The sequence below is a fragment of the Oncorhynchus masou genome, chromosome 24, assembly GCF_036934945.1.
Source record: "Oncorhynchus masou masou isolate Uvic2021 chromosome 24, UVic_Omas_1.1, whole genome shotgun sequence".
Taxonomy (NCBI): Eukaryota; Metazoa; Chordata; class Actinopteri; order Salmoniformes; family Salmonidae; genus Oncorhynchus; species Oncorhynchus masou.
The window spans coordinates 89,413,791-89,434,052 of NC_088235.1; the positions used below are offsets into that span (position 1 = coordinate 89,413,791).

Sequence of the window (20,262 nt, forward strand, 5' to 3'; positions counted from 1 at the left end):
TAGCTCAGCCAGAGAGAGGCAGGACCGGAGCAGGGTGTGGCTGTGTAGACAGAGACTGAGGGAGCGGTAGGGACACACACAATACTGACACACAGAGTTAAGGAAGATGTGGTTTTAGCATGTCTTTTCCCCGCTCTCCCTCTTGCACTCTGCTCACATCCCCAATCTCAGGTTGCGTCCTCTGTGTATAGCGGAGGTCTCCAGTCCGACAGTGGAACAGTGTCGAGGGATACAACCGCTCTGTCAGCCCCTCAGAACAAAAACAAATACACCAGTCAGCTCATGAAGGTTAGTATTGGCCCAAAACCAAAGAATACCAGGGTCAGAAAAGTAGGATTGTTTAATTTACATACCAAAACGCCTTTTCAGGTCATGTGTTGTTTTGCAGTGTGTGCTGTTCTACCATAAGATGGTGATGCGGAACTGTTCAACACAGCAGGAATCTGTAGAGAATAAATAAACCTACACTGATCCTAGATCTGTGCAACCTTTACCTGGAGCAATGTCACAAATGAATACAGACTCCAACCAGTCGAGTGAAAGACAAAATGTTTTATTTAGAAATTCACAGTTTCTAATGGTACTACATCTTTGTAGTTACTGTCGCTCCTGTTCCACAATACTGTGCAGCTCTTTCCCAGAATACTCAGAAAGAGAGAAGCAAAGCAGTTGACAGACAGCGTTTAGTGTAGAAAAACAAAAGGCATGTAGGTAGTAATAATAACAAAGTGCACACTGAGACCTGGGGGTCATGAGTACCAATCTCTAGTCAGTGTGTTAAATTAGGGCTTCGCTGAGTCTCTCACAAATACTCATCAAGAGAACAAAGAAACACTCTTGCATGCATACACATAATATCATACACATTCAAAAAGGGTAGAAAAACAAAGTCGGTCATGATTCACTGGGTGTGGAACACTTGTAATCAGATAAAACAGTGTGTTCCAAACCCTTTCCCAACATTCCCTTTATTAAGTTCACAAGTTCATTCAGACTCCTCTGAAAACCACTACCTTATTCAAGGTGGGGTAAATGCACAGTAATAACACATGAATGAATGACAAGCTAGTAAGGATAGCAGAGGTGGCCAGTTAAAGGTGCTGTTCTTGGTAATGGGAACAGAAGTGGTTCAATTAAAACAGATGCACAAAAAGAGAGCTCTTCACACTTTCTGAACCTTGAACTGTGTAGGGGTCAGAGGTCAGTGTGTGGAGTAGGGGACCTGGTGGTTGGTCTGTCGAGGTAATGGAGGTTTACTGTAGAGGGAGTGTGGTGTGTGTAGTTTGTAGAATACAGTGGGCCCAGTCTCTTTCTCAGTCAGTCAACAACCAACCCAACATAACTCAGAGGCCATCTAACCACCGGCACAGATATATAGTACACAGATGATTTTTCACATCCGCAACTTATTCAAATTGACTTTTGCCATTCCAATCACATCCTTGCACAGACATCTAGAGACAGACAAACAAATTGACTTTAAACATTTGTTTTAACTTCATCTTCCCATAACAGTAACTCGTGAGGTGAAGCTGGTTCGTATACGACCCCAGCAGTTATTGGGACTGTTACAGCCCTCTGTTCCCTGGTAGGGTTCTAATTAACACAATGGTGTGTGTGCAGGTGTGACAGTGGAGGCAACTCTGCAAACACCAGATGATCAAACCACTTTTACAGAGACAAAAGGTGGATGATACCTTGTTGTCCGTATAGCTTTGAAAAAACAAATATTGGTCACAAGAGGTGAACTAGTGTCGGGCAGCCAGTGACAACATACAGTATGCAACAGTAAAATGCATCTACCTTTGTTTTAATTGCAATCATTATTATTCTATGTAACATGTACCATGCGTTTCCCCTGGGCTACATGATAGGGTTGTTTTGAGGCCAGAACATAAATAACTAGATAAATAAAAGTGGCCTCACAGCATCCCCTACAGGACCTCAGGGGATCTGCTCGCAAGACTGACATTACCCTGTGTCACTGATCGAAAGGTCAGTGTTGCATGGCACTGTTGATATGAATGGTTAATATTAGGAATTGGGGGAAGGAAAGCAGATCCTAGAGGCAACTTCTACCAACAGCGGGTGTTTGTGTGCTCGAACACACTGACATCTTCAGACTAAACTGTTCCTAACAACAACTATAATAACACACAACATTCAGCTCTCAGCATGGCTCATATACAGCTCAATATAAAAACCTAACTGACTGGGTTCTGTTGACCTGTCACAATGTGCAAAAACAACCAGTCTATACAGTACAAGATCCCTTTCCTCTTGGCTGGCTCTCTGTGTGAACGAACGAACACACACAGGAAGTCTGACTGGAGAATAGCTAGGTTAACGAGTTCAAGAGGTATAGAGCCTGTTCCTTTGTATCAGAGCTGGATAAACATGGGCTAGAGACAGGAAGGCTTGCATGCTCACGCACACATTGGGTATCTTCATTCAGCTCTGCTAGTTGCGTGGTGTTAGGTTAGACTGCCTGAGAAAGGGAGACAGAGGGCCTGTTGTGTGTGAAGGGTTAACACCCTGGTCCCATACGAACAACTGCAGTAGTGTTAGCGAGCACTGAACAATGCACAGAAAATAAACAGAATGTGGAAATGGAGGACAGGAGGAAAGAGGGAGAAGAAGCTAATCCTGCTGCACAGTTCTCTCACAGCGACACATTTCATCCTTACAGCTTTATACTGTACTTTCACAAGGTACCGGGTAAGAGCTCCACTCAGCCCCTCTGACTCAGGTCTGATGTGCTTGTCCAGTAGAAACAGCTGAATGAATGTCTTTTCTAGTAACACTCCCCACCATTAGTCTCGCTCCGAACATAAAAAGAACAAACCTTTCAGTGTTTTTTATATCAGTGAAAGCTTTAGAGTGGACAGAAAGGCACATGACCGTGGAGAGGTCTCTGAATGGTTGTTGCTAGGTGACTAATATCATGGTGTCCGAGTTCCACTGTGGGCAGGGTGCTCATGGGAGATGTGGTTCAGAGATGTGGCCATTTTGGGGCAAGACCACACCCTTTCACACATCCCTAACCAAGTCTGCTACCAGGGTGTGTATATGAGTCAGTCGGAAGTGTGTATGATCAGAAGTGTCCTGTGACTGCCGTAGCTCTTATGGTCCCCACACTGATCTCCTTGTTTCCCTTGATCAGCTGCTGCAGGCTGTGCAGAGCGTTCACAGCAGCGCCTCCTGTCTGTCTGGAGGAGAACTGCAGATCTCCCTGACGAGACCGCCGACGCTTCACTGACCTCTTAGAGGGAAGAGAGAGGGGGAGGGAGGGAAGGTTGGACGGGAGGAGCACGGCAGCGTGGCCATTACACAGGCCTGGGGGGGAGGAGAGGGGATGGCCTCGGCTGATGTAGGACTCTTCAGAGTGGCTGGAGGAGCTACAGCTGCTACTCTCTGATGGGAAGGGGAGCTCCTTACAGGACATGTCTTCTAGAGGAGGAGGGGGATTCAGGGAGTGGGGGAGACCATTGCATTTGAGTCCCCCGTTAGCCATCGGAGAAGAGGGTGCTGATAATGCTGCCTTCAGTTTACATCGTTTCTTCTGGAGAGAGAGAGAGAGAGAGAGGATGGAGAGATTGATAGAGTACAGGGATAACTTTAGAGATGTATAAATATGTTAAGTCATGTTAACTACATCTATACCAGACACACTGCACGGTTACAACCAAACTGGACAGATACAAAGCTCTCAAAGATAGAGAACAGGAGACATTTTGATTCAGTATGAGGTTACAGACAGGACTGAGAAGGGCAGGGACTGTGGGTAGAATGGCATTATAATAATAATGTTTTGTCGTCACACACACTGGATAGGTCCAGTGAAATGTGTTGTTTCACAGGGTCAGCCATAATAGTATGGCATGCCTGAAGAAAATTAGAGTTAAGTGCCAAACCTTAGCATCTCTACATGAGTGGAGCAAAGCCATGTTATGGGTCGCAGCTTATTGCCATCTATTGGTGGGTTACAACTTTCAAACAACTGCCCAAGCCTGCCCTGTGCCTGCTCATACATCGTCCCCCTAACAGTGGGCTTCTCGCCTGTGTCAACAGAGAAGTGGTTAACCTAACAAGTTGGTAAATCGCCCATAACCAGAGATCCAGGATCAGCTTAACTCTCCCCAGACCCTACAGTATTCTTAACCATTAGGATGTGAGGATGCTAAACTGACCTTAGTCTGGGGGCAAGTTCACCCCACTCCACTGAAACCATAAGCAAACAAAGATGGCCGCTGGGGCCACCATACAACAGCAGGCGGAGAGGAGACACTGTACCTTTTTCTCTGGTGAGAACCTTAAAGGTTCAACAATGTAAAGGTCGTCAGGGCCTACTGAACAGGGAGAGAACAGGGCCATGTTAATGATGAGATGGCAGGCACACAGGAACACACGTTACAAGCATGACGCCACCCTGCAAGTAGTACTACTGATTTACTATTAAAATAGTATTACACACCCTGACATACTACAGCCCAGAATAAAGGTTATAGCTCCTCTGAAGAGGTTATAGCTAGTAGGTACACTGGGTGACGTAGGGTTCTCTAGTTGTTGTTACTACTTGCAGTGGTGTAACAGGAGCCAGCCAAAAGCATTGTGTTCTATTTATAGTCTCCTTCAGTTCAGCCTCTATATGGACACGCACTCTGGCCCAAGGACACGCACTCTGGCCCAAGGACACGCACTCTGGCCCAAGGACACGCACTCTGGCCCAAGGACACGCACTCTGGCCCAAGGACACGTGATAAATAGAGTGGGAAAGAGAGGAAAGAGGAGAATTATGTTACAGTGCCTTGCGAAATTATTCGGCCCCCTTGAACTTTGCGACCGTTTGCCACATTTCAGGCTTCAAACATAAAGATATAAAACCGTATTTTTTTGTGAAGAATCAACAACAAGTGGGACACAATCATGAAGTGGAACGACATTTATTGGATATTTCAAACTTTTTTAACAAATCAAAAACTGAAAAATTGGGCGTGCAAAATTATTCAGCCCCCTTAAGTTAATACTTTGTAGCGCCACCTTTTGCTGCGATTACAGCTGTAAGTCGCTTGGGGTATGTCTCTATCAGTTTTGCACATCGAGAGACTGAAATTTTTTCCCATTCCTCCTTGCAAAACAGCTCGAGCTCAGTGAGGTTGGATGGAGAGCATTTGTGAACAGCAGTTTTCAGTTCTTTCCACTCGATTGGATTCAGGTCTGGACTTTGACTTGGCCATTCTAACACCTGGATATGTTTATTTTTTAACCATTCCATTGTAGATTTTGCTTTATGTTTTGGATCATTGTCTTGTTGGAAGACAAATCTCCGTCCCAGTCTCAGGTCTTTTGCAGACTCCATCAGGTTTTCTTCCAGAATGGTCCTGTATTTGGCTCCATCCATCTTCCCATCAATTTTAACCATCTTCCCTGTCCCTGCTGAAGAAAAGCAGGCCCAAGCCATGATGCTGCCACCACCATGTTTGACAGTGGAGATGGTGTGTTCAGGGTGATGAGCTGTGTTGCTTTTACGCCAAACATAACGTTTTGCATTGTTGCCAAAAAGTTCAATTTTGGTTTCATCTGACCAGAGCACCTTCTTCCACATGTTTGGTGTGTCTCCCAGGTGGCTTGTGGCAAACTTTAAACGACACTTTTTATGGATATCTTTAAGAAATGGCTTTCTTCTTGCCACTCTTCCATAAAGGCCAGATTTGTGCAATATACGACTGATTGTTGTCCTATGGACAGAGTCTCCCACCTCAGCTGTAGATCTCTGCAGTTCATCCAGAGTGATCATGGGCCTCTTGGCTGCATCTCTGATCAGTCTTCTCCTTGTATGAGCTGAAAGTTTAGAGGGACGGCCAGGTCTTGGTAGATTTGCAGTGGTCTGATACTCCTTCCATTTCAATATTATTGCTTGCACAGTGCTCCTTGGGATTAAAGCTTGGGAAATCTTTTTGTATCCAAATCCGGCTTTAAACCTCTTCACAACAGTATCTCGGACCTGCCTGGTGTGTTCCTTGTTCTTCATGATGCTCTCTGCGCTTTTAACGGACCTCTGAGACTATCACAGTGCAGGTGCATTTATTCGGAGACTTGATTACACACAGGTGGATTGTATTTATCATCATTAGTCATTTTGGTCAACATTGGATCATTCAGAGATCCTCACTGAACTTCTGGAGAGAGTTTGCTGCACTGAAAGTAAAGGGGCTGAATAATTTTGCACGTCCAATTTTTCAGTTTTTGATTTGTTAAAAAAGTTTGAAATATCCAATAAATGTCGTTCCACTTCATGATTGTGTCCCACTTGTTGTTGATTCTTCACAAAAAAATACAGTTTTATATCTTTATGTTTGAAACCTGAAATGTGGCAAAAGGTCGCAAAGTTCAAGGGGGCCAAATACTTTCGCAAGGCACTGTACATGGCTGTCTGAATTAAGGTCTTTATTCCTTCAAGGTGGGGTGCGCCCAGGCAGTCCCACTGGGGTGTCTGTGGCTCCAGTACCCTTACAGCAGACATACTGTTCAGCAGCATGGACACAGATGGGAGAGCATCTAGTCATGCAGTCGATAATGAAGCTGGCCTCTATACAGGGAGGACATGTCAGGCTTTCTGAGTCTTTTAGTCCTGCTTCAGCTCCTATGGGTGTGATAGGGCAGCAACAGGATGGACAGAACAGCGATGTAGAAGACAGGAAGGGTAGAGGAAAAGGGGGAGGGTGTGTTTAAGTGAGAGGCCACATGAGCAGGCCTCTTGTCCTTCTCAGAAAGCTGTAGAGTGACTTGGTGTGTGTACACACTCACCTTCTGAAGTAGGAAAGGTGAAGGACTTGGAGCGTAGGAGAGGACACGATACCCTCCGCTTCAGACTCAAATCATCATAGGAGGAGAAACACCTGGCACATACAGGATATATGATAGTGCAGTAACGTTAGTAAGGGTTAAACTAAACAACATGGAAGAGATCCAATGTTCCCTATGAAACATTAACTGGACTAAGAGGAACATATCAGACCTACAAAAGCAACAACAATACTGTTATAAATAATGTGGGGAGATCAGACAGCGGTGTGTGTGTGTTTACATCTTGGGGCTGGGGTAGTGGTTGACTGGGGTGTGTGTGTTTACCTCTTGGGGCTGGGGTAGTGGTTGACTGGGGTGTGTGTGTGTTTACATCTTGGGGCTGGGGTAGTGGTTGACTGGGGTGTGTGTGTGTTTACCTCTTGGGGCTGGGGTAGTGGTTGACTGGGGTGTGTGTGTGTGTTTACCTCTTGGGGCTGGGGTAGTGGTTGACTGGGGTGTGTGTGTGTTTACATCTTGGGACTGGGGTAGTGGTTGACTGGGGTGTGTGTGTGTTTACCTCTTGGGGCTGGGGTAGTGGTTGACTGGGGTGTGTGTGTGTTTACCTCTTGGGGCTGGGGTAGTGGTTGACTGGGGTGTGTGTGTGTTTACATCTCTTGGGGCTGGGGTAGTGGTTGACTGGGGTGTGTGTGTGTTTACATCTTGGGGCTGGGGTAGTGGTTGACTGGGGTGTGTGTGTGTTTACCTCTTGGGGCTGGGGTAGTGGTTGACTGGGGTGTGTGTGTTTACATCTTGGGGCTGGGGTAGTGGTTGACTGGGGTGTGTGTGTGTTTACCTCTTGGGGCTGGGGTAGTGGTTGACTGGGGTGTGTGTGTGTTTACATCTTGGGGCTGGGGTAGTGGTTGACTGGGGTGTGTGTGTGTTTACCTCTTGGGGCTGGGGTAGTGGTTGACTGGGGTGTGTGTGTGTTTACCTCTTGGGGCTGGGGTAGTGGTTGACTGGGGTGTGTGTGTGTGTTTACCTCTTGGGGCTGGGGTAGTGGTTGACTGGGGTGTGTGTGTGTGTGTTTACCTCTTGGGGCTGGGGTAGTGGTTGACTGGGATGTGTGTGTGTTTACCTCTTGGGGCTGGGGTAGTGGTTGACTGGGGTGTGTGTGTGTGTTTACCTCTTGGGGATGGAGTAGTGGTTGACTGGGATGTGTGTGTGTTTACCTCTTGGGGATGGAGTAGTGGTTGACTGGGATGTGTGTGACGGTGTGTGTGTTGCTGTGTTTACCTCTTGGGGCTGGGGTAGTGGTTGCCTGCAGTGTGTGTGACGGTGTGTGTGTTGCTGTGTTTACCTCTTGGGGCTGGGGTAGTGGTTGACTGGGATGTGTGTGTGTTTACCTCTTGGGGATGGAGTAGTGGTTGACTGGGATGTGTGTGACGGTGTGTGTGTTGCTGTGTTTACCTCTTGGGGCTGGGGTAGTGGTTGCCTGCAGTGTGTGTGACGGTGTGTGTGTTGCTGAGTTTACCTCTTGGGGCTGGGGTAGTGGTTGACTGCGGTGTGTGTGTGTTGCTGTGTTTACCTCTTGGGGCTGGGGTGTGGTTGCCTGCAGTGTGTTTGACTGGTGTGTGTGTGCTGTGTTTACCTCTTGGGGCTGGAGTAGTGGTTGACTGCGGTGTGTGTGTTGCTGTGTTTACCTCTTGGGGCTGGGGTAGTGGTTGCCTGCAGTGTGTGTGACGGTGTGTGTGTTGCTGTGTTTACCTCTTGGGGCTGGGGTAGTGGTTGACTGGGATGTGTGTGTGTTTACCTCTTGGGGATGGAGTAGTGGTTGACTGGGATGTGTGTGACGGTGTGTGTGTTGCTGTGTTTACCTCTTGGGGCTGGGGTAGTGGTTGACTGCGGTGTGTGTGTTGCTGTGTTTACCTCTTGGGGCTGGGGTAGTGGTTGCCTGCAGTGTGTGACGGTGTGTGTGTTGCTGTGTTTACCTCTTGGGGCTGGAGTAGTGGTTGACTGCGGTGTGTGTGTTGCTGTGTTTACCTCTTGGGGCTGGGGTAGTGGTTGCCTGCAGTGTGTGTGACGGTGTGTGTGTTGGCACTCCAGCAGCACTGCAGGCAGAGCACCAGGCCCAGACAGAGACACAGGACTAGAGACACCACCAGGTAACTCTGTCGGTCTGACACCTAGAAAACAAACACAAAAACAACATTTAGACATCAGAAGAAACAAACTCCTTACATCCAATCATGACATTTTGCGAGTTCCGATTTAAATAGACCAACATTGAATCTGATATTCAATACATGTAGTTAGTAAGGGCAGAAGGCATCATGGTCTTCAGCTGTGTGTACCTCTCTCTGTAGCTGTGAGACAGTCATGGTGAGGTTGATCATCAGCTTGGTGACGTTTTCCAGCTGGCCCTGTAACATTTGGATAGACTCTGTCTGCCGCTGGTCCTGAGGGATCACACAACCAAAATACAACATTAATACAACCAAGTTGAACCAACCCATCCCAGAACCATCAGACACAACCTACACCAAACAATGACTCAACCATCACTGAACTACACAATAACAATCATGTAACACAATTGCAACAACCATCCCAGAATAAGCATCCGGCCAACCCAAACCCAATCAAGAAGCAACTGTCTAACAGACCTGTTCTTCAGCGATGCGGGAGGTATTCTCCAGTTTGACTATGGTCTTGTTGAATGCTCTCTGCATCTCCTCCATCTGCTTACGATACCTAGAACACACAACAAGCCAATCAGAGCCTGAACAGGACAAGTGATAGAGGAAACTACTAGGTTAAAGACAGACAGACACACACAGCTTACCTCTGGCTGAGTTCCTCCAGGTATCTGCTGCTGAGGGACATGTTCATCTCCAGGGCTTTGATCCTGTTGTTCAATCTCATGAACACACTCTCCTTCTGACTGGAGCCATACACGTTCACTCCTCCGTTCACCCCTCCATTCCCATTCCCTCCAATGTATTCCCCGCGTTCTGCAGCTCAGCGTAGAAGTCTGTAGCCGTCCGGTGTAAATGTCCGTTAGCGGTCACCGGGACGCTAAGCAGTAGGTCTTCCACGGATTCTTCCCCATGCAGGAGTTCTGCTGGCTGGGCAGAGGCATCTCCCTGCTCCCCCTGACCCTGGATGTCTCCACTCTCTGCCCCAGCCCTGGGTGTGTGTGGCTCTGTGTTTGTGTCAGGCTGAGGGGGGACAGGGAGGTCAGTGGGAGGGGGGAGGTCTGCAAGTCTAGAGGCTGTGGGAAGGGGCTGGACTGGTTGCTCCTTCAAGGGGGGGGGAGGGATGTCCAGGGAGGCTGTCTCAGAGGTTGGTAGGTGTAGGGGAGTAGGGGTGGGGGTGCTAGCCTGTTGAGTCTCCGGGACGGGGGCTCCCTGCAGTGCTGGAGGGGGGACAGGGTCTTCTTGGCTGGGGTGCTGGGGAGCTTCGTCCTGGGTAGGGGTGGGTTTGCAGAGGGAGGTTTGAGAGAAGCTGTGGGGGGGCAGGGTTAAGGTCCGGCTAGGCTCCAGCAAAATGATAGGGTCCACGGGGGGTGTGTCGATGTGAAGGGTATGATTTTGAGAGTCTAAAGGGGGTAGGCCCTCATTTTGGGCTTGGGGGGCATTCTCAGGCTCAGGAACAGTCTCTGTGTGTGTTGGGGCTTCCTGTGTGTGTGTGGGGGTAGGGACAGGGACCTGTATAGGGGTGTGTGTGTCTTGCTGCCTCTCTCTGGTGAGGTGAGCGTCACACCAGCGCTGTAGCAACTCTGGCAGTGTGGCCACACAAGAAAGAGAAGAGACAGAAGAGAGTGGACAGTACAGCTGGCTATCCCTCTCCCTCATCCACTGTTCCTCTCTCTCCTCCTGCTCATCATCATCCCCCTCTTCCTCCATCAGAGTCACAGTTGACTGTGGGGGCTCCTCCTCCATCAGAGTCACGATCTGTCCATTCTCCGGGGAGGGGGAAGCAGGGGGGAGTCAGGGTCCTCCTGGGGACCAGGGTCGTCTGGCTCCACCGTCTCCACACTGAGAGAAGGGGGGGGAGTTAGACTCTTACTGCAAGGTGAATGAGGGCGAGAGTGAGTGAGAGCGAGTGACTCACGCTGGAGGAGTGGTGGGGGTTGGAGCTGGGGTGAGCTGCACATCTTTGTTTCCCTCAGTCTCGTTCTGGGCTTCTGATGATGCGTTGGCTGGAAGAGATGCACAGACACACAGCAGGCTTTAGATAAAGTCATCAACTACCACAGAATCATATCTATGTCAACTACTACATTTAATCCGTCACAGGATAACAAACTATCACTGGACATGGCAGAGATCTCCAACCCCAGTCCAGCTGGGGCCAGTCTGCTCCACTCTACTGTATGTTGCCACTGCCAGCGGGTTAAAATTGGGAACAGAAACAGCTTTGTTTTGGCCAACATCTATGCTTGGTGTAACAACCACAAGAGTGGTCTGAACTAAAGCAGAAACTAGTCAGGCTGGTCCAGTTAGAACTGGTCTCAAACCTCAGCAACCTTATGGGTTGAAAAAAGATAAAACACCATCAGCTGCCTCACTTTAGCCCAGTGAAGGGTGTGTGTCTATAACGATGAAGGGGTTATTCAAGTTTAAAACAGTGTTTAGATTCCAGTATATTCTGAGGGCAAGATGGTGTCCTGAGGTAGTTGGTTCTGCGCCATGGACCCCCTAGTCCTAATAGATAGAGCTCGCCTCCTGCTGCTGTGTTATATAACACAGAACTGTTGTTCCTCTGATAACCTCCTGCCAACAGTCAACTCAACATCTGAAGCTCCGGGCAGACACACATACAACATGGACACACACCGCAAACCGGAGCTACAGTTGAAGTCTGAAGTTCACATACATTGTAGCCAAATACATTTAAACTCAGTTTTTCACAATTCCTGACATTTAATCATAGTAAAATTCCCTGTCTTAGGTCAGTTAGGATCACCACTTTATTTTAAGAATGTGAAATGTCAGAATAATATTAGAGTGATTTATTTCAGCTTTCATTTCTTTCATCACATTCCCAGTGGGTCAGAAGTTTACATACACTCAATTAGTATTTGGTAGCATTGCCTTTAAATTGTTTACCTGGGTCAAACGTTTCAGGTAGCCTTCCACATTAAGTTGGGTGGATTTTGGCCCGTTCCTCCTGACAGAGTCAGGTTTGTAGGCCTCCTTGCTCGCACACGCTTTTTCAGTTCTGCCCACACATTTTCTATGGGATTGAGGTGAGGGCTTTGTGATGGCCACTCCAATACCTTGACTTTGTTGTCCTTAAGCCATTTTGCCACAACTTTGGTAGTATGCTTGGGGTCGTTGTCCATTTGGAAGACCCATTTGCGGCCAAGCTTTAACTTCCTGACTGATGTCTTGATATGTTGCTTCAATATATTCACATACATTTTACTTCCTCATGATGCCATCTATTTTGTGAAGTGCACCAGTCCCTCATGCAGTAAAGCATCCACACAACATGATGCTGCCACCGCCATGCTTCACGGTTGGGATGGTGTTCTTCGGCTTGCAAGCCTCCCCCTTTTTCCTCCAAACATAATAATGGTCATTATGGCAAAAGAGATCAATTTTCGTTTCATCAGACCAGAGAACATTAGTCCAAAAAGTACCATCTTTGTCCCCATGTGCAGTTGCAAACCGTAGTCTGGCTTTTTTTAATGGCGACTTTGGAGCATTGGCTTCTTCCTTCTTTCAGCTTATGTCGATATAGGACTCGTTTTACTGTGGATATAAATACTTTTGTACCTGTTTCCGCCGGCATCGTCACAAGGTCCTTTTCTGAGATTGATTTGTAGTTTTCGCACCAAAGTATGTTCATCTCTCCTTCCTGAGTGGTCCCATGGTGTTTATACTTGCATACTATTGTTTGTACAGATGAACGTGGTACCTTCAGGAGTTTGGAAATTGCTCCCAAGCATGAATCAGACTTGTGGAGGTCTACAATTTGTTTTCTGAGGTCTTGGCTGATTTCTTTTGATTTTACCATGATGTCAAGCAAAGAGGCACTGAGTTTGAAGGTAGGCCTTGAAATACATCCACATGTACACCTCCAATTGACTCAAATGATGTCAATTAGCCTATCAGAAGCTTCTAAAGCCATGCCATCATTTTATGGAATTTTCCAAACTGTTTCAAGGCACAGTCAACTTAGTGTATGTAAACTTCTGACCCACTGGAATTGTGACAATTATAAGTGAAATAATCTGTCTGTAAACAATTTTTGGAAAAATTAATTGTGTTATGCACAAAGTAGATGTCCTAATCGACTTGCCAAAACTATAGTTTGTTAACAAGAAATTTGTGGTTGTTTGTGGAGTTTTAATGACTCCAACCTAAGTGTATGTACATTTCCAACTTCAACTGTATATACCCCTTGTATATGGCCCAGTTATTGTTATTTTATTGTGTTACTCTACTTTATTTAGCAAATTGTTCTTACTTTAAAAAACTCTGCATTGTTGGTTAAGTTGTTGGTTGTTGGTTACAACTGTTCTGTTCATGTGACAGATATAATTTGATATGACCCAGTTTCGGAACAGCTTAATCTAAGCAAGATGGGGAGGCTCAGACTGTCCAGCGGTACAGTGAAGGAGGAAGAGAGGGCAGATACTTATAAAATAGGAAAAGGAGAGTTGGACAAGAGAAAGGAGGATGAGACTGGCATGATTGTCTGGGAAGGAAGCAGAACCAAAATGGACAGTCAGAATGAATAAACGCATTAGATTGGAGCTGACTTGGCATGTACTGTGTGTGGGGCCTCTCTCAACACAAGCAACCCATATGCAAGCACACATCCGAAGATCTATCACAATTTGTTGGCTTTGGACCAGCATTGCCGACTCACATTTGACTGAACATACAAAGACCTGCTGAGCTCCGAGTAGAATATGAAACTCATTTATTGTTGTGTGGATGAATAAGTTGGTTCTGCTTGATAGTTTCCATTGGCCGTGTGTGTGGTTAATAAACAAGCAGGGTTGAATAACAGGGCTTGTTCGGAAAAGAAAGGGCGAAGGACAGATCCGTACTAGATGGTTGAACTTCTCTTCTGTGAAGTAAATAGAAGGGGCAATAGCCTGGGTCTGAGACTCATAAAACCCTGCTGCTATATTTAAGACCTTTATTATGTATAGAATACCTCCAATGACACACTCCCCTGGGCAGCACAGTGCTTTAGTTAGCACGAGACAAACATTCCACTACAAGCTTCATAAGCAAACCTCATGCCTCTCGCTCCAAGAAGTGGTGACCACAGTAAGTTATTTACAGTATCTAACACATAGCATTTCCTTTAAAGGAATGTATATGATGGGGGAGTGAGAGGAGAAGAGTGGAGTATAGGAGAGGAAAGAGAGGAGGAGAGTAGAGAGAGGAAGAAAGAAGGGGAGGGGAGAGAAGGGAATGACGGCCTTTTGGTAGGCCGTCATTGTAAATAAGAGTTTGTTCTTAACCGACTTGCCTAGTTAAATAAAAATTAAAAAGGGGGAGAAGAGCCCATACCTTCTATCTGTGCTCCCCCCTCAGGCTTGCCTCCCAGAACATTGGCTGCTATGTTGTTGACCATGTTGAGAATGGCATCTGTAGGGAGTACACACACACACACACACGAGAGAGCATCATGAATATTGTCCTTCACTGGTAGTATAGTAAAACAGGTGAAGGCCCCACAGGAATCTGTAAAACCACAGCCCTTTGGCATTCCCCACAGCCTCACTCTCCATTCCCTTACCCAAACACTTCTCTCCAGCCCCAAGTCTCTGCTTGGCTACAGAAGACCCTGTCAGAGTCTGCTTGTTTTCTCTCTCTGAGTTGGGGTGGGGGTCGTGTAGGAATGGGTCAGTCTGTTTTCTCAATGTTGAACGTGTGTGTGTGTGTGTTTGTGGGGGGGGGGGGGGGGGGTCATAGCCAATTTGATTACAGCCTCATTGCAGTACCTCCAGTGTGTGTAGCAGAGTTATATACGTCAGTCGCTAACCCGCTCAGTGTGTGTGTGAGTGGGAATACAGCAACTGATGGAACATTCAGGACTTCATGTATCCAAGGAAAGCAGCTTCTAGTCTCTCCATTCTCCAAGAAACACAACCTGTTTTAGAGCTAATTCTGGAGATCAATTATCTGATGTGATTAGATACAATAGAGAACTGACGCTCAGCCAGGATATCAAGTTACCCATGTTAATGCAATCATGTGCCAGGTGAATCTACAGTTCCTTCAGAAATGATTCATATCCCTTGACTTATTCCACATTGTGTTACAGCCTGAATTCAAAATGGATTCTTTCTTACCCATCTACACACAATACCCCACAACGACAAAGTGAATAAATATTTTTTGAAATTTGAGCAAATACAGAAATACCTAAATTACATAAGTATTTACACACCCGAGTCAATAATTCGTGGTGGCGATGACAGCTGTGAGTCTTTCTGGGTAAGTCTAGAAGAGCTTTCCACACCTGGACTGTGCAACATTTGCCCATTATTATTTTCAAAATTCTTCAAGCTCTGTCATTGTTTGTTGAGCATTCCCAGTCAACCATTTTCATGTCTTGCCATAGATTTTCAAGTAGATTTAAGTCAAAACTGTAACTTGGCTGCTCACGAACATACTCTGTCTTCTTGGTAAGCAACTCCAGTGTAGGTGGCCTTGTGTTTTAGGTTATTGCCCTGATGAAAGGTGAAGTCATCTCCCAGTGTAGAAAGCAGACTGAACCAGGTTTTCCTCTAGGAATTTGCCTGTGCTTAGCTCCATTCTGTGTTTGAAATTCACTGCTCAACTGAAGGACCTTACAGATTATTGTATGTGTGGGGTAGAGATGAGGTAGTCAATCAAACATCCCGTTAAACACTATTACTGCACACAGAGTCCATGCAATTTATTACATGACTTGTTAAACACATTTTTACTCCTGAACTTATTTAGGCTTGAAGGGGTTGAATACTTATTCACTCAAGACATTTATTTCAGTTTTGAATTAATCTCGAAAAACATAATTCCACTTTCACATTATGGGGTATTTGCGTATAGGCCAGTGATAAACTAATCTCAGCGTAATCCCTTTTAAATTCAGGCTGTAACAACAAAATGAGGAAAAGGTCAAGGGGTGTGAAAACCTTTAAGGCACTGTAGGCTCAAAACAATCTGACGTGATTGTGTGTCTGTACGTACTTGTGGCAGAGCCCAGCAGATTTTTGGACCCCTTGTCCTCAGAGTGGAGGTACCCAGGAGGGTAGTCTGTAGATAGGAGAAAAAAATCTAAAGATTATTTAAATCAAATAAAATGTTATTGGTCACATACACATGGTTGGCAGATGTTATTGCAAGTGTAGTGAAATGCTTGTGCTTCTAGTTCCGACAGTGCAGGAATATCTAACAATTTCTACTAACTACCTAATACACACAAATCTAAGTAAAGGAATGGAATAAGAATATATACACATATACATATATGCATGAGCAATGACAGAGCAGCATAGGCAAGATGTTATAGATGGTATAAAATGCAGTATATACACTACCTTTCAAACATTTGGGGTCACTTAGAAATGTCCCTGCTTTTGAAAGAAAATGACATTTTTTGTCCATTAAAATAACATCAAATTGATCAGAAATACAGTCTCCACGTCAACAGTGAAGAGGCGACTCCGGGATGCTGGCCTTCTCGGCAGAGTTCCTCTGTCCAGTGTCTGTGTTCTTTTGTCCATCGCAATCTTTTATTTTTATTGGCCAGTCTGAGATATGGCTTTTTCTTTGAAACTCTGCATAGAAGGCCAACATCCATTATTCGCCTCTTCACTGTTGACGTTGAGACTGGTGTTTTGTGGGTACTATTTAATGAAGCTGCCAGTTGAGGACTTGTGAGGCGTCTGTTTTTCAAACCAGACACTAATGTACTTTTCCTCTTGCTCAGTTGTGCACGGGGGCCTCCCAATCCTTTCTATTCTGGTAGAGCCAGTTTGCTCTGTTCTGTGAAGGGAGTAGTACACAGCGTTGTACAAGATTTTCAGTTTCTTGGCAATTTCTCACAACAAGATAAGACTGACGAGTTTCAGAAGAAAGTTATTTGTTTCTGGCCATTTTGAGCCTGTAATCAAACCCACAAATGTTGATGCTCCAGATACTCAACTAGTCTAAAGAAGGCCAATTGTATTGCTTCTTCAATCAGAATAACAGTTTTCAGCTGTGCTAACAACTGCAAAAGGGTTTTCTAATGATCAATTAGCCTTTTAAAGGGATCAACTTGGATTAGCTAACACAACGTGCCATTGGAACACAGGAGTGATGGTTGCGGATAATGGGCCTCTGTATGCCTATGTAGATATTCAATTAAAAATCAGCCATTCCAGCTACAATAGTCATTTACAAAATTAACAAAGTCTACACTATTTCAACGGACAAAAAAAATGTGCGTTTCTTTTAAAAACAAGGACATTTCTAAGTGACCCCAAACCTTTGAACTGGAGTGTACATGGGTGATCCAATATATATAAACATGATTAAAGTGACTAGTGATCCATGTATTAAAGTAGCCAATGATTTTAAGTCTGTATGTTGGCAGCAGCATCTCTGTGTTAGTGATGGCTGTTTAACAGTCGATGGCCTTGAGATCGAAGCTTATCAAACACAGTGTACCATCTCACCATAATCCTCATCAAGGTACTCCAGCCTCTCTGAGGGGTACTGAGAATCTGCAATCTCTTCATATTCCTCCACCATACTGGTACCAAACACCCTGTAAACACACACACACACACACACACACACACACACACAACACACACACACACACACACTTGTATAACAAAGACACACAAACTAACATCTGGTTACATTTATCATATACAGCTGAAAGAGAGGAATTATGCTTAGACTAACATGAAATTTGTCAGAAAACTGACAGGTGGGTTGACATGTTGCTGAGAGTACACTTCCCTATAGTATTCTCTAACTCAAACACCAGCCCTGAGGAGATGTGGGTTTGAGTGAGAGGTTCAACATCAGGGAAATGTCTGTACTGTAACTGCACATTCATATATACATCAACCCTTTAACCTTAACCTTATCTACAGAGTAGCAGCAGTTAAGTGGATGTGAACTTAGTTCCAGTTAAAAGGGGACAGAAAGGGTGTTTTTCTTTCGTTTTTTTTACTGAATGTTTTCAGATCTTCAACCAAAACCTAATATTAGATCAAGGGAACCTGAATGAACAAATAACAATAACTACATACTTATTTAATTCATTTCTTAAACAATGTTAAACAACACCCAATGCCCTGTTGTGAAAAAGTCATTTCCCCCGTACACTAACTGGTTGTGCCACCTTTGGCTACATTGACTCCAATCAAACACTGTTTGAATGATGTCTGTGATGTCTGTAGTTGTTGATCAATCTCTCACGTCGCTGTGGAGGAATTCTGGCCCACTTCTCCATAAAGAGCTGCTGTAACAGCAACATGTGTTTTTTTTAAAGAATGAACTGCTTGTTTGAAGTCTTGCCACAACATGTCAAATCGGGACTAGGTCTGGACTTTGCCTAGGCCATTCCCATGTAGACTTGATTGTGTGTTTTGGATCATTGTCTTGCTGCATGACATAGCTGCGTTTCAGCTTCAGCTCACAGACGGATGGCCTGACATTCTCCTGTAGAATTCTCTGATACAGAGCAGAATTCATGGTTCCTTCTATTAAGGCAAGTCGTCTAGGTCCTGTTGCAACAAAGCATCGGCAAACATCACACTACCAACACCATGCTTGACTCATCTGTCCATAGTACGTTATGGATCATTCAGAGTCTGGATGATCACCCAGGTGCTTTTTGGATGACATGGGTCCCATTATGCCTGGTGAAAACCAATCACTGCATTCCACAGTAAGAACCTCATACCAACTATCAAACATGGTGGTGGTGGTAGTGTGATGCTTTGCTGCCTCAGGACCTGGACGACTTGCCTTAGCTTCTTTGGGATAGGGGGCAGCATTTTCACTTTTGGATGAATAGCGTGCGCAGAGTGAACTGCCTCCTACTCAGTCCCAGATGCTAATATATGCATATTATTATGAGTATTGGATAGAAAACACTGAAGTTTCTAAAACTGTTTGAATGATGTCTGTGAGTATAACAGAACTCATATGGCAGGCAAAAACCTGAGAAAAAATCCAAACAGGAAGTGGGAAATCTGAGGTTTGTAGTTTTTGAACTCACCCCTATCGAATACACAGTGGGATATGGGTTATTTTGTACTTCCCACGGCTTCCACTAGATGTCAAGCGTCTTTAGAATGTTGTTTCAGGCTTCTCATGTGATGTTGGACAGGATGGGAGCTCTTTGAATCAGTGGTCTGCCTACAGCCTCGTTCTCAGTCACGTGCTTTCACTTGAGAGGTAGCTGTCGTTTCATTGCTTTTCAACAAACAATGGAATTCTCCGGTTGGAACATTATTGAACATTTATGATAAAATCATCCTAAAGATAGAAACTTGTCAAACTAAGTATAGAATCTTCGACATGTAATATAACTTTTTGAACGTTTCGTCCGAATGGACGAGATCACGCATTTGGATTTGTTTACCAAATGCCCTAACAAAAGAAGCTATTGGCATAAATTATGGACATTATCGAACAAAATAAGCATTTAGTGTGGAACTGCGATTCCTGGGAGTGCATTCTGATGGAGATCAAAGGTAAGTGAATATTCCGCTAGCGGAACCCCATTCCGAGACAGGTTAATAGATGGAACCATGAATTCTGCTCTGTATCAGAGAATTCTACAGGAGAATGTCAGGCCATCCGTCTGTGAGCTGAAGTTGAAGCACAGCTGGGTCACGCAGCAAGACAATGATCCAAAACACACAATTAAGTCTACATGAAAACAGCTGAAAAGCAACACATTTGAAGTTTTGGAATGGCCTAGTCAAAGTCCAAACCTAGTCCCAAATTGAGATGTTGTAGCAGGACTTGAAACAAGCAGTTCATGCGTGAAAACCCACAAATGTCAATGAGTTAAAGCAGTTCTGCATGCAAGATTGGGCCAAACTCCCTCCAAGCAATGGTAGAGACTGATCAACAACTACAGGAAGCATTTGGTTGCAGTCATTGTAGCTATGTGGAACAACCAGTTAAGAGTTTAAGGAGGCAAATCATTTTCCCACAGGGAATTGGGTGCTGGATAACTGTTCATTAAATAAATAATATAAGCATACTTTTTGGGGGGTTATTTGTAACCTCAGGTTCCCTTTATCTAATATTAGGTTTCAGTTGAAGATCTGATCAAAGACATGCAAAAATAGAGAAAATAAGGGGGCAAATACTTTTTCATAGCACTGCATCTGTAAAAAGTGAAATGACAGTCTCTCTACCACTCCTTCCTTCCCTCCCTCTATACATCTCTAACCTGATGAGGCTGAGGGGACAGAAGTGTTCTGATCCAAAGTGGGAGATG

At 45.1% G+C, this 20,262-nt stretch overlaps 1 protein-coding gene across 1 annotated transcript in view; it reads right to left on the minus strand.

Moving 5' to 3' along the window:
* Positions 1 to 532: 532 nt before the first annotated feature.
* The window catches only part of LOC135512968 (SUN domain-containing ossification factor-like), an 81,132-nt gene continuing 61,402 nt past the window's right edge, over positions 533 to 20,262 (minus strand). Inside the window, 14 exon segments of the mRNA XM_064935529.1 lie at positions 533 to 3,562; positions 4,294 to 4,349; positions 6,808 to 6,899; positions 8,827 to 8,969; positions 9,138 to 9,242; positions 9,450 to 9,537; positions 9,629 to 9,794; positions 9,797 to 10,768; positions 10,771 to 10,823; positions 10,900 to 10,987; positions 14,325 to 14,402; positions 15,993 to 16,058; positions 17,465 to 17,556; positions 20,215 to 20,262. The exon segment at positions 20,215 to 20,262 is cut by the window's right edge and continues 8 nt beyond it. Of these exon segments, the coding sequence (XP_064791601.1) occupies positions 3,095 to 3,562; positions 4,294 to 4,349; positions 6,808 to 6,899; positions 8,827 to 8,969; positions 9,138 to 9,242; positions 9,450 to 9,537; positions 9,629 to 9,794; positions 9,797 to 10,768; positions 10,771 to 10,823; positions 10,900 to 10,987; positions 14,325 to 14,402; positions 15,993 to 16,058; positions 17,465 to 17,556; positions 20,215 to 20,262 (2,515 nt within the window). The 3' untranslated portion in view covers positions 533 to 3,094.